Source organism: Pararge aegeria, chromosome 2 (assembly GCF_905163445.1).
Source record: "Pararge aegeria chromosome 2, ilParAegt1.1, whole genome shotgun sequence".
NCBI lineage: Eukaryota > Metazoa > Arthropoda > Insecta > Lepidoptera > Nymphalidae > Pararge > Pararge aegeria.
The window spans coordinates 11,318,597-11,332,488 of NC_053181.1; the positions used below are offsets into that span (position 1 = coordinate 11,318,597).

The window sequence follows — 13,892 nt, forward strand, 5'->3', positions numbered from 1 at the left end:
TTTTCTTTAATTTACGTTCCCTAAAAAGTAATAAAATGACTGATAAGACAGGTTAAAAAATAGAGTTTGAGGTGGTGTGGCCCATTTCTTGACATGGTGATGATCATCTCAAATAATGGTCTTAATATGATATTTATCATGTGTTTTTTCTTATCATTATTTACTTTAAATCAAAAAACAATGAATTTCAGAAAGATAAATCCTAACCACTCTATGTACCTACTCAATATTACCGTGACAACTATTGTATTGGTTAGATTTTAGAGAGTAACCAAAGCATAATGCGCTGATTGCGGAATACATATTTATCAATATTTGAGTAACAATAAAATTCAATTCATTAAAAAAAAATAAGTGTTTTTTATTCGCAATAAGTAGGAATAATACCTTTCTTTGAAGTCACACCCTCACTCTATCTAGCGATTGGAAACTGTAATCTAAAAATTCTTCCGATAACACTGAAATCTTATCTAAGATAAGCAAGTTCCTATCTATAGCCTCGTTAATTTAGCGTTAAAACACTTATTCATTAATAACTAGGTATCTTTAGGTCGTGAGTGCTATGAAGCAATATTTCGCAAAATGCTTCTGTGCTACGAACGACAATACCGTGACAACTATCGAAGACAAATACTCGTTATCTTATGAATAATGCCGATTATGTTGGGTAAACACGCACGGACGAGTTTAAATGCATTTTTCACGAATAGATATCTTATACAGGCTGAACCTTTTTACCACTTTAAAATTTTTTTTGCTCAACTCGATTTAATGCTTGTAATTAAGCTATAACCAACCACAAAAAAAGCTTTTTGTTTCTTTATCTACATCTACTAATTTATATATTAAGGTTAAAATGTTTTTTATTGTAACTATTTAAGATGATAGATTATAATAATTATAGGCGTGCTATTTATGAGCATTTACATAATAACTAAGTACCATCCGAAAATTCCTAAAATCGCTCGGTTCCGAAAATTTTTATATGCCTTTAAAATTTATAAAACTAGGTACCTGTACACACATTGCTTATTTAGTTTATTGTTCTCATATTTACAACAAAAATCATGTCCGGAACTATATTAAACTGAGAACCACTAGTTTTTGATTAAACACAAACAGACACACGGTTGCGAAATTTTGAATCCACCTAATAATACCCCTATTTTTGTGTCAAGTATTGAGATCGTCGACAGGGAAGGGCGAAAAAGTTGGTCCTACAGTTTAATTACGAGACTAATTGATAGGCATTTTTCATCTTGTTGGTTGCAAGAAAGATTTCTTCGAATGTGAAAAGTGGAATCGAGAGATGTACCTATGCTGCAAGCGTTGCTTATGTGAGCAGTGAAACTTTCGTCGGAACTTGTTCCGTGGCTGTGACTTAATCCACCCTTCAAAGCACCACAAGGTACTTACATTCCACACAGTTCCATATGAGTTAAACGTGTCTTTAGGAAGCATGTTTAAATCCCAATTAAAGAGGTGTATTGTAAAATATTGTCTTTGGTCTTGGTAAAATTTACAATTAAAGAGCTAGATGTATAGAATTGCATAAAATGAAGTCCTCACGTAACTTGCGTAATCGAATCTCTTTTAATATGTACCTGACATATGCGGTCGATCACGAAAAGTTTATTTTCGACACTGCCTGTGAATGCAGACTACGCGCGACACACGAGTCACCTAGATGTCACGCCTATTGTCGACGCGGTGCCATCCGCTGGCCGCTGGGTGAGCCGCTACCATGCATTACCTCACACTTTCAATATTGGGTTACGAGAATTTTTCTTCAAGGTCCCCATTTAGGAGTAAACACGGCCGGTATAAAGACCAAGACAGGCAACAATGACACACAGTTGAGGTTCAGTAATTCGTGCGAAAATGAATGCACCGGTCATATTTTTATTATGTAGCATCGTAGGTAGGTAGTGCGTCTTTTTTATCTGCAATTGTGCTTTTTATTTAGTGACTCAATATCAATATCGTCGTAAAACTTAAACAACGCTACACGATATCCTTGCAGTGAATCAATGATTTAATTAAGTCAATTATTGATTTTTTGGAATTCATTCATTTTATTCGGAAAGAGTCTCAAATTAATATTGGGGTTGATACATTTGATACAATCGCGAGTGAAAATACCTACTTATACTTATTTATATTTTTGCATTTTAGGTAGCGTTGTAAGTTACAACGTGCAGCGTGAACTTCCCTACAACATAGACCCATACGACCCATATGCTGTTGAAATAAACCGTAACTTCGGTTATGAACCATCGCAGCAGTTATTTTGGGGGAATGGCGGAAGCAACCAAGTTGGCGGCAACGGCGGACTGTGGTCAAAAATAACCAATAAATTTCCATTTTTGGAAAATATGTTCGGACGGATGGAGTTGCCAACTCAGTATGGAGTTCCCAATATTCACCAACAGTACGGAATCCCGAATAATCCCCAGCAATACGCCCAACCACAACAGTTTCAACCGCAGTTCTATCGAGGGCAGTACCAGCAGCAGTTCTTGCCATCCGCTCGTGATGTTGGATTTACGGACGATGCTGTTATTGTGACACCACCCTTTGTACCTATCGTCCCTCAGCCGGCACCACAACCTGTTCCAGTTCCCGCACCCGCACCTGCACCCATACCTACACCTGAGCCATCACCCGGTTACAACTACAACAAACCTCAGTACAGATTGGAACTACCTCGCAAGTAAAACTTATTAGTAGTAACTTATTAGTAGGCAACACTTAGCTAGTTAAAAGTTAAAAGCGTTTTAAACAATACAGTAATAATGTAGGTTATTTTTCTTTCTGCTGTTAACAAAATTAAATCTTTTTTATGTTTTAATTCAAGATTTGTCTTTGTTAAATAATATGTGATTTCGGCGTGTATTTTAAACTAATTTGTAATAGTTCAGTACGGGTACTTATAAAATTAAATAAGTAGGCTCTCTCAGTAGTATTATTATTAAGCTGTATTTTTAATTTTATACAAAATAAAGAAGAATTAACATCTTTAATATGTTTTTATTTTTAACATACTTATGCATCCATCTAGTCTAAATTATTAGTTAAGTGGAATATTATTTAAGGATTAAAATAAAAAGCAAGAAATAAATATTTTCTATAACATTTTTAAGTCGGTGCCAAGTAAAAACTAGAAAATGACTTGGTACTTTCCTTGCTATAAAAAGGAATACGAAGTATATGATCTTTACGTAGTAACTTTCTACATTTAACTTGGCACCGACTTAAAAATGTTCTAGAAAATATTTATTTATTGCTTTTTAGTTGTATAAAAAAAGTCGGTGCTTTTAGTCAAAACATTTTTTTTCTCTCCTTTTAGTCGATAGGTTCGCCAAATTGTGTCTTTCGGTAGCAAATTCAATAGTTACTTTAAAAAATACTCAAATGGCTTTAGGTGTCAACAGATCTGAACCTGATGAAATTGGGACTGAAAATGGGACTACATAGAAAGTATACCGTCTCAAACAAATAAATATTCTTTTAAATAATTTCCTTTATATAATTTCCAATAAATTCTCCTTTCGAAAACAACCGAATTGAGAAACTCCACCTTTTTTGTGAGCTAATTAAAAATAGTGCGGTAGGAAATAAATATCAAGAGATTAATAATAATGATTTGTAGCTTAAAAAACAGTTAATAAATAAAAAGTCTTTGCTGACATTAATAGTATTTAACATTTGTAGATAAACTTGATTGGATGATTTAAGGTGTTAAAAATATGTAAGTACTTAAATCAATAATCTATGCAGTAATACCGTTTTCTCGAACAGGCCCCTTTGCATTGTTTGTAGGTATTGTTTTATCTCCATACATTTAAACAACAGCTCCAAATATAATTCGCTTCTTTTTTTAATATGAGTTACAAACCTAATCATTAAACTAATATCTATATTTAAAATATTTTGTTCAAATAAATATGTTTTAGCTGAAAATTTTCGGTGATTTTGTATTAGCTGGTAATCAGTTTGTGACTGAAGTGTATTGATCATAGTATCCCTTCCCGGAGGAGTCAATGCCAACCGACGAGCTTGCAGTAACTGACCGTCCACTTGAGACTGGTCCAAACTGGCGTCGTGTTTCTCCAGCGCTGAAAATAAAGTGTACCGATTACATATTAATTAGGTATACCATATCCGTAGTTTATCGGTAGTATCTATTAGTAGTATTCAACCCTTTTAAAGTACTTAAATGTTTTTTTTTTATATTCAGAATAAAACTAGTCAGTATTATTTCGTCAATTAAACATTTCATTGCACATACATCCCTTCCCCTGTACATACTATTCGCAGTACTGTATCCAATGTTAAAAACGTGACTTTGATTTTTGCTATTATTATATTTTTATTTTTATTTTGAAAACTGCTAAACTGAACTTGGTTTGATATTTATTAATAGGTTATTCGGGATTAAAAAATATAATTTAGTAGGCAATTTAAAGCCGTTTAGACCATTTATTATCAAGACGAAATAACAGAATTTATCCCTTGATATATACCCATATTAACTGTGATGTTTTAATGTGATGTTTTGATGATGATAGCATAAAAAGTAGCCGCTCACAACTTGTTCTATGTATTCTCGTTTCTGTTATATATTTTATTTTTGGTGGTAAATTATAAAAGTGCATTCATTCGTAATTCATTAATTCCACCCACACTATTCGGCACCTAACCTATTTATTTATGCTAAAACTCACAACCGTTGTTCAGTTGTTGCGCAACGGTTGTGAGTTTTCGCATTTAAGCAAAAATTTATATACCGAAAAAACACCACAATGACGATCTCGGGGGATTTAAAAATAGGTATAGCCTTTATCACTTTTGCATGGTAATACACCTAAACTAGGGCCTTTGAATTACTCCTGATTCCTATTAAGGCCGAAGACAGAACGGCATAGTACTAGAAAGAGCATTCTGTGTTTGACTAATCAAATCACCACAATCAACACATCGACATCTAGTCCCAAAGTAACCGTAGCTTGTGTTATGGGTTATAAGATAACTGATGAATATTTTTTTTTGAATAATATACATAAATACTTATAATATGTAGATAAACACCCAGACACTGAAAAACATTCATGTTCATCACACAAATATTGTCCAGTTGTGGGAATCGAACCCACGGCCTTGGACTCAGAAAGCAGGGTCGCTGCCCACTGCGCCAATCAGCCGTCTAAATAAATCAATAGCCTATAATAATGCCACTATAGCTGTCTCAATGAGAGGGTTTGCCCATAATCACCATGCTGGGCACACGGGTTGGTGATCGAAATAGATGGTAGTAGCAGAACTGTGGACGCCACTTCCCGTTGTCCGTTGTATCCCTTACCCTTATTTCGTTCGTAGAACGCTGAATAGCCTTGCGGCACGTCTTTGTCGTTAGTAAGATAACTAGCCTGGATAAAGCCTCCCACCAAGACTAGGAAAACTTCGAAAGAATAAATTCCCCTGCCAAGGATCAAACTCAGGACCTTCCACTTAACACCACACCCCTTACCACTGCGCCAAGGACGGGAATTTGTCGAATAAAATTATTTGTAAAATCATTTCCTTAATTAACAACATTAATTGACTGACGGACATGATGAAGCAGTCTAGGAGTTGACAAGATTAATTAAATTGCAAAGCACTGCATATATATCTGTACAAAACACACATACAACATTATATAGGTAGATGATTAATACGTGTATAAAAACTGTGTTGCCTGATTAATAAATTCTACTCGATATTTGTTTATTTATAAAAGCTTGATATAGTATCGCAGCTATAATGCTATAATTACTTTGTTTATTACTGATCAAAAGTAAATTAATCTTACCCGAGTATTTTATGTTACCTTCATGAAAGACTCTGCACTCAACACGTATCAATTATTATTCTATAATAAAAAAAAGTATGCCTACTTTTTACAACACGTTAAAGTTTTTAGTTATATCTCAGCCATTATACCCAAAAATTCCAACCTTGTTTCTTATTTTGCAAGCATAATAAAATCTTATACGTACCTGAGTTTTTAATTGACCTACATAAAAGACTTCAACGAGCACGAAGCTCGTATCATATGCTAGAATTACAACTCTGGTTTATTAATTTTAAAAGAAAATTTTACCATCAGATTTTATTACGTTTGATATTCTTCAAACTTGGAAGGATTCCAAATTCTATTAAATGGGTTCTGATTTGGGTCATTTTACTACAAGGGGGTACGATTTTTTTACAATTAAAGAGAAGTAACTAATGGTAATACTTACATCAATAAAAGTAATTATGCTTATACATATATAGTTTACTTTTAATATACTTATATAATTTCATTAAAGCGTATATTAAATATATAGGTATTTATAAAAAAAGTTGTATCACACTTTACTTTGAAACTTTGGAAGAAAAAACTCCATCAAGTTTGGACTCGGTAGATTGAATTTGACTAAACATTCCATTTAAAGTATTTATATGATCCTGTCTATTATTGTTTATAGTAAATTATCTAAAAAAAATCCTTTATCTTCTTCCTGTTGCTACATCCCGGGTCACGGATACATACGTATTGTTATCCGTGCCCCAGACCTTAAATGTAAAAACAGCTGTGTTCACATTCAAGATAAACTATATAGAGGTTGTCACTGCGTATTTATTAATGAAAACACTACCGTTCTCTAAAAGTATGGATCTCAGGGATGAGTTATGAAACAAAAGTTATTCAATATCATGAATTCTGCAATATTTGAAACCAAAAAAAAATACACATAGTGATGGATTTTATAAAGATAGGGAAAAATGAAACGATAAAATATTATATAACAAATAAAACACTTTATTAGTATAGAATGTTAATTACAATAAATAGCTGATCTTCCGGCAGTTGCACGGCGATGCGCGGCCGGCGCTGGCTTGCAACTGGTGGAAAATGCGCGTCTTGATGGATGAGCCGACACCATGGAATTAGTTTATTCTTAAGGTTTCAGTTAGTGCCTATAAACACACAAAATATATACAGTGAGTTGTTGATCAATGAATAATGTGATTGTCACACATAATATCTCCCTCTCTACGCCGTGTGTGTGTTTATTGCTTGTTCATTGTTTTATTGTTGTTGGTCGTGACCCCTTCCACATACAACCTTTTATAGCAACATGTAAATTGGTATCGAGAGCAGTGCGGATTTGATCCGGCCAGCGCATCGGGCGTCCTAAAGGTTTCTTTTCTTCCACTTTACCGGTGAGCATAATGTCTAGAGTTATGCATATTTGCCGACCATACAATTATTTTTCAATGTGTTTTTTTATTTTTTGTGACAGTTAAATGTTTGATCCTGTACCCTATAGCGTATTTTTAGCTTTGACTTTCACTAAGCAGTATTTTTTTTTTAAATCTTCAGCAATACTTCGGTAAGTATTACATTCAAAATAATATCTTTATCAAAAGGTTTAGTTTGTGGCGGGGTTTTCATTTCTGGTAAATAAAAGTCTAATAACTAAACATATAATCAACGTCTTAATAACTTTAAACTTTAAAGTAGTTTTTTCAATATATAAAACACTGAAGTAATAAGATTAAAAATATACATTCACTGAAGTTCTTTTACTTAACACAAAATTAATTAAAAGTGTTCTACTTAGTGAGACAACTTAAAAAATATAGAGTATACAGAACGAAACTTTGTTTCACTTATGAGATTTGTGTAAAGCCGACTAAGCACAACTTCTCCGTGACTCTATAAGTTTGGTTTTAATAGACGTTGCTGATCTTACCTGAGGGTATTAGGATTTGAGGAGCCGTAATTCCAGGCCGGAAGCTCCCAGCCACCAGCGCCTCCTCCGCGAGATCCAGCCACTGCGTGAGCGTTGGCGTTGGCGTTCGCATTACCTCCCCCTGAAATTATACAAGTTTATAATTAGGAAACGTGTCAACATACGTTTAAAGAGATAAAGATAAAGTAATCAATTGTAAAAAGGTATCCTCAATACCTTTTTACAACAAAGATCTACAAATCCTAATAATATTATATATGCAAAATTGTTGTTTATTTATTTGTCCTTTCTTTACGTCCTAAATAAGATACTATTCGTGTTGATTTTTGGCATAGAGTAAATTAAAAGGACAGAGAGCAACATGGGCTACTTTTTATCCCAGGAAACTTAACGGTTCCCACGATATTCTTAAAAACAATAATAAACGAGGCCGACGACCGCGGACAACAGAATATATAATATATTCTTTATAAGAGTTTAATTAAGTTGTCTGCCTTACTTTGGAAAAAGGGATATTAAACTACTACTAAGTATTTGTACTACTTTTCTACAAAGAAAAGTTCTTTCTTTAAAGAGTTTAAATCTAAAGCTATGATCAGAAGTTATGTTTTCTGGGTCAAAACAGAAATCACAAATCGTTGAAAATAACAGACATTAGAAAGGGGAAATATATATAGAATCAAATATGATTTTTTTATATAAAGGAGGTCCGCGACTTGCATCATTTTCGAGTTGTAATATTTTTTATCGAATTCTTTGGTGAAATCAGTGTTACAAAACATTATTCGTCACCAATGCACCTTGCGTGCAAACATCGCCAACAAGAGTATCGCCTATTGTACCGCGAAAGCTCCAGCTATTATATGAACTACATTTAAATCATAACTACAACATTTAATAAGAGCATTTAGCGTACACAATCGTAATAGATGGAGTATAATGTAGGTATACTGTGCCACATTCACTTTTGTAACCGTTAGAATCAACCGCTTTGTGTACCGTGGCTCTATTTAAAGCTGCATTCTATTAGAAAATAAGTGCTCTCGTTTCCGATAGAGCTGATCATTTTTTGCGCTACCAATAAACCTAATAACCACTGACCGGTAGAGTATGGACCGTTAGATGAACGGAGACAAGTGCCGGCGGCGATTGAACTTGCTTTACACGTTCAATTCTACTGTTACAATGGAATGTTCATTATATGCTGTACAGGCGACAACTAGCGCGCATACAAATCGCTGTTGCGTTTCGATGAATTGCAACTACTTACATACTGCATTCTATATTTAAACTTAAAGTCGTTAGCACGTCGTGTTCGGTGGAAAAAGTTGTTGGATATGATATTTAACTGGCTACGGTCTGAATGTTTTTAAAACGATACGCTGATGAGAATAAAGCTTCCTTAGTAAATTAAATAAAATTAAAAACTTTATGCAGCGCCCGTCATTTAAAGAAAATTGTAATAAAAACGAATATATAAATAAGAATTTGAATATATAAATTAAATATTAAAGATGTATATCTAAAAATCCTATGAAAGGGAATCACAGTGTGCGTAACACGCTAACTATCAATCTGACCCGCCGCCATAAGATGTTTCACGTCAGACACGATTTCAGTACCCTGTAGTAATGCTTATTTATAGACGTAAAACTCATCTAAAACACAATATTTTATATATTAGCCGATTAACCTTTTTTTGAGTTCGCAAAATATGAATTTATACAATTCGTTTAAGTAAGTAAGTGTATAGTTAAAGCTACATCATCTTTATATACTCGTACATAACAAAAGATCTTAACGTAAAGCTATTCGTTATTTAAGTGAAGAAGAAATCGGAATTTCTTTACATGTAGATGAAACCTTTACCTGTTCAAAAAATCCCCCTTTTCCACTTGTTATCGTACGTAACTTATAATAAATAAGTGATCTCATTCAAATAAAATAAGGTACCTACGTGATAAATGATTCACGTTCATTACAATTCAAAAAAACAAGCTGAATTTTCATTGGGTAGGCATGCACCTATTAACAGAAATATGTTTTTTTTTTCTTTCCGTAAATTATCATATCTGATATGACCCGAATATTATTGCTTATAACATAGGTTGGAACTCTGGAATTGATTTTATTAGTTGGGTAAATGCAGTTTTATAATCGCATTATTTATTTTGAACGGTAAAACTAGTTATTTAGACTTCATATTAAAGATTCAAATTAACAATTAGTTATAGGACTAAAGCCAGACTCTAAAAATACAAAAAAAAAACTAGGAAGTTGATCTGTTAGCTGTTTTACCAATAATAATTAACGAAGCTGTAGAAAAAACTACGGCTGTTTGTTAAGATGTTCAAGGAAACATATAATTATTAAGAACTTATGTAAATGTTAAAAAGATTATATTTAATTGCTCAATTAAGTAGCACCATGAAAATAAGAAGCCACACAATTAATACAATTATGAAAATAGTCATACTACGTAAGCAAAGAGATCTTTTTGTTAGGCTTCTTAAAAAATTTGCTTAACTATGTATTTTTTTAATACCTTTAACAATAATTATGAATACATTATCAAAAATAATATCGTATAAGTAAATATTGATCTCTACTATACTGGGTACCTATTAAATCTCTTCAAACTCTCTTAATTCAAACTTCTACTTAAAATAAAAAAAAAATCTATTTGTAATACACGGTATAGTATTAAGAAACAAAAACTAAGAGTATCTATATGGCAAATCAAACAACGGAATAGATTATCGCCCATTTAAAAAATGTGCCATATATTCCCATATCTGAAACATCTTCTGGCTATTTCTTATATGTGAAAGCACCATACGGAATCGTACACTATACTGAATAGACCTTAACATAAGATGAGTGCATTCTAAAATTGCAAAAAAAAACTTAAACTAAAACTTAAAGGTCTTTTTTAGCAAGAAGCTATTTACAGACTTGTCAAAACGTCCCTGTTAAAAAGTTTCATTACTTAAACTTTTGATGGATTCATTCATACAACCTCAGCTTATTAGCATTTCACTTGGCAAATGCTTTTTTCCCAGAGATTTAGAGCTTAGACCACTTGTCTCCAATACTATTAGATGGGCTTTATCGATTTTTATGACTCGTTGGGGATGAATAGCCACTATCACTTATGTAGGACAGTAATTGGTAAAATTCGCTAACTCTTAATGTAGCAGTGTGGACGATCCAAGCTCTAAATCTCTTTACCCTATAAGAAAATGCACCTACGCCTAAAAGTAAACTGGCAATAAGGATATCCCGTTCATTTGTTGTTGGTAAAAATAGAATCCTGTTTACAAATCCATTCACATGATTCAAAGTCACATTGGAGCGAATATGTTCAAAGTTACTTACAGCCCTGGGCTTCGGCGTTAGCGTTTGCATTTGCAGTGGCCCCGCTGGCATAAGGCAACGGGTAGGGGTTCAGGGAGCGTCGCAGCCTGCGGAGAGGAACAGGGGGGGACGCGTGGCCCTCCGCGTCGATAATGTAGTACGCGCGGGGCACGTAGTACTGGCCTTCTGAAATGTAGAACAGAGCCATAGAGTCAAGACTACTGTGTTCAACTAGATAACACGTGTGTGAATAGACATAGGCCTATTCGAATAAAGAAAGTAGTCTAGTTTAGATATCTAAATAAGATTAGAGGAATGATATTATTTTATTATAAAAATCTAGGACTTACATTTTTGATAGCTGTAAATATTATTGGGGCGAAATTTATGTTAGGGACGAACGAATTTTTTTTTTACCTTTGTGGCTCCAGAACACATCTGAATCCCACGGGGGGGGATTCCCTGTGGGATTCAGATCTGTTTTTTTAAACCACTATAATTTAAAAAGTTAATTATCAAGTTTGTTAAAATAGATAATGATAGCTTATAAAGTACATTTTGTATATTAACAGTTGCAATAGATTTTTTATTTTAAATTAAGCTTTTATTTGGTTTCTTGTTTTGGTGACTCCTATTACCCTAGTATGCCCTTGAGGTACTTAGTGTTTGTTATTCAACAAACCATAAGCCGTAAATAGGGCATTTACATAAAGTCCTCTGAAGGGTTCCATCATCAAAGCTCTACAGCCCTGGGTGGGCCTTGGTGTGGTCAAGCATATTTCTTCATTTGAGGCGATCAGAAGCTGCTTCTTTCCAGCTCCGAACTCCCAGAACCCTCATATCAACTCCATCACTCCACTGGTCGTCCTCGGCCTCTACGCCCCTAAAAAGCGCCCTCCATCACCCTCTTTGGGGCTCTCGTGCCTTCCATGCGTTGCACATGCCCTGCCGATTACATTCTCAACAGTTTAATAGTCTTGACGACATATGGTTCTTTAAAAAGTTCGCATAGTTCGTGATAATACCGAATGCGCCAAAAACCATTATCCTGCATAGCACCAAACACTTGTCGCAAGACCTTTCGTTCGAACTGTTCGACTGTTTTCGTCTTTCTTGCTTAAGACCCATTTAACATAAAAAGACTCTGATTGGAACTGAATAATAATAAAGTATAAATCCATTTGTGTAAATAATTTTTACCTAATTACTAAATTGCACATCTTAAAGTTGTAGGTAGAAGTAACTCTGAGAATCGTTGAGATCATCGTCTTTTAGAAACGGATAGTTCGTGAGCTTTGAAGTATGACCTCGCTTGCAATGATTTAATTGATGAATCTATTCTTAAGAGCTATTGAAGCTCATTTTAACTTATTCTTAAGATTTAAATTTTTAAACATTACAATTTAAAACATGTTCCTTTCCATTTGACGAAAACTAAGGTATCCTATATTCCTGAAGAGATGGTTTGTGTATCTTTGGAGGCTCTCAGGTTGTATGTGAAAACTTTAGATTGACTTTAATAGAAAACTGAATTTAACCTGCAAAATGTTAAATAAGGCTTATTAGAGTATATTTTATAGCACTAGCACCAAAGCGTGACAATGTAGATAACGCAGATACAAAAACTTTAGTGAGTATAGAACAAAAAACTTAATGAAAAGGACACAGGAAACTGTTTTCAATAGCCTTAGCTAAAACCAATCGGATATTACCCACACGAATTGTAAAAAAGGAAACACAACTGTCGAGTCAGCTTGGATGTTGACAAAAACTGGGGGGGCACTAACCTGCTAAAGCCATGGCCACGACGGCCGCAAACACGATCAAAGTAATGCGCTTCATGTTGACGTTGTACCTCCGCAGATGCTGGCTCTGAACTGGCTTCTACGGTCATATACAAGTGTTTATATACTTCATATGTTCGGAGGCTTTGAAGGCATCGCATATGCTGCAGTGCGCGTTTCGTGAACATCCGTATTAATAACGGTTCGAGTTAACAAAAAAAGTTAACATCTAAATATTAAGAAAAAAAGAGCGTTTAATATGAAAACTAGATATTTACCAATTAATTCCCGACACTTCAATCTTGCTTTAATATTATTAAGTATTGATTGCTTTGGTATTTCTACTTTAAGATCGAAGTTCTCATTTGAATTAGACTAACGGTTCAACGGAACGGAAGCCGTAATGGTTTGTGCGGAATGAAAACGCAAGGTCCTAGGTTTAAATCCCACCCATTTTATAATTGTCGAAACTACTCCACTACGGCACTACATATTCTATTTTTAGGAGACGGGAAAATTATTTGACTTTAACAATAACTGTTCAAGTAGGTAGGCTATTAATGAACTATTTATCCCCCTGCTTTATCCCTTCAGCAGGTGGTCACGTTAATTATATCTCTTGTCAGGGAATATAATCGGGGAATATAATTTTTATCTCTTGCCTGTTCTAGCCCTGCTGCTGTAGACGATATTAGTTTTTTCTTATCGGAAAATGCCGAAGGCGATAATGATTCAAATAATGCGGTTGACTTTTTTACCAAACCGTGTATCTAGTGTTCAAATTGTAAACCTATACCGCAGCCTTCTTGTGATTCTTGCTTTAAACACCTCAATTTAAGTTTTCCACAACAGTCACGGTTGACTTCCTACCGTTTGTATCATTTCTAAGTAGGAGTAATTAAATATATACCTAGGTATTATTGTAATATACATTTAAATACAAAACGTTCTACTTAATTTATTT

The 13,892-nt window shown here is 34.0% G+C and overlaps 2 protein-coding genes across 2 annotated transcripts; one reads left to right on the forward strand and one right to left on the reverse strand.

Annotated features, from left to right (window-relative positions):
- Window positions 1-1,870: 1,870 nt before the first annotated feature.
- Window positions 1,871-2,795, forward strand: LOC120629949 (protein hob1-like). The gene is made up of 2 exons (XM_039899046.1): window positions 1,871-1,921; window positions 2,176-2,795. The coding sequence occupies exons 1-2, from the start codon at window positions 1,882-1,884 to the stop codon at window positions 2,715-2,717; spliced, it is 582 nt and encodes a 193-aa protein (XP_039754980.1). The 5' UTR covers window positions 1,871-1,881; the 3' UTR covers window positions 2,718-2,795.
- Window positions 2,796-3,274: 479 nt separating this feature from the next.
- LOC120634997 lies at window positions 3,275-13,055 on the reverse strand. The gene is made up of 4 exons (XM_039905906.1): window positions 12,932-13,055; window positions 11,166-11,330; window positions 7,788-7,908; window positions 3,275-4,118 (listed from the first exon to the last, which is right to left on the reverse strand). The coding sequence occupies exons 1-4, from the start codon at window positions 12,984-12,986 to the stop codon at window positions 3,992-3,994; spliced, it is 468 nt and encodes a 155-aa protein (XP_039761840.1). The 5' UTR covers window positions 12,987-13,055; the 3' UTR covers window positions 3,275-3,991.
- Between the last annotated feature and the right edge of the window lie 837 nt (window positions 13,056-13,892).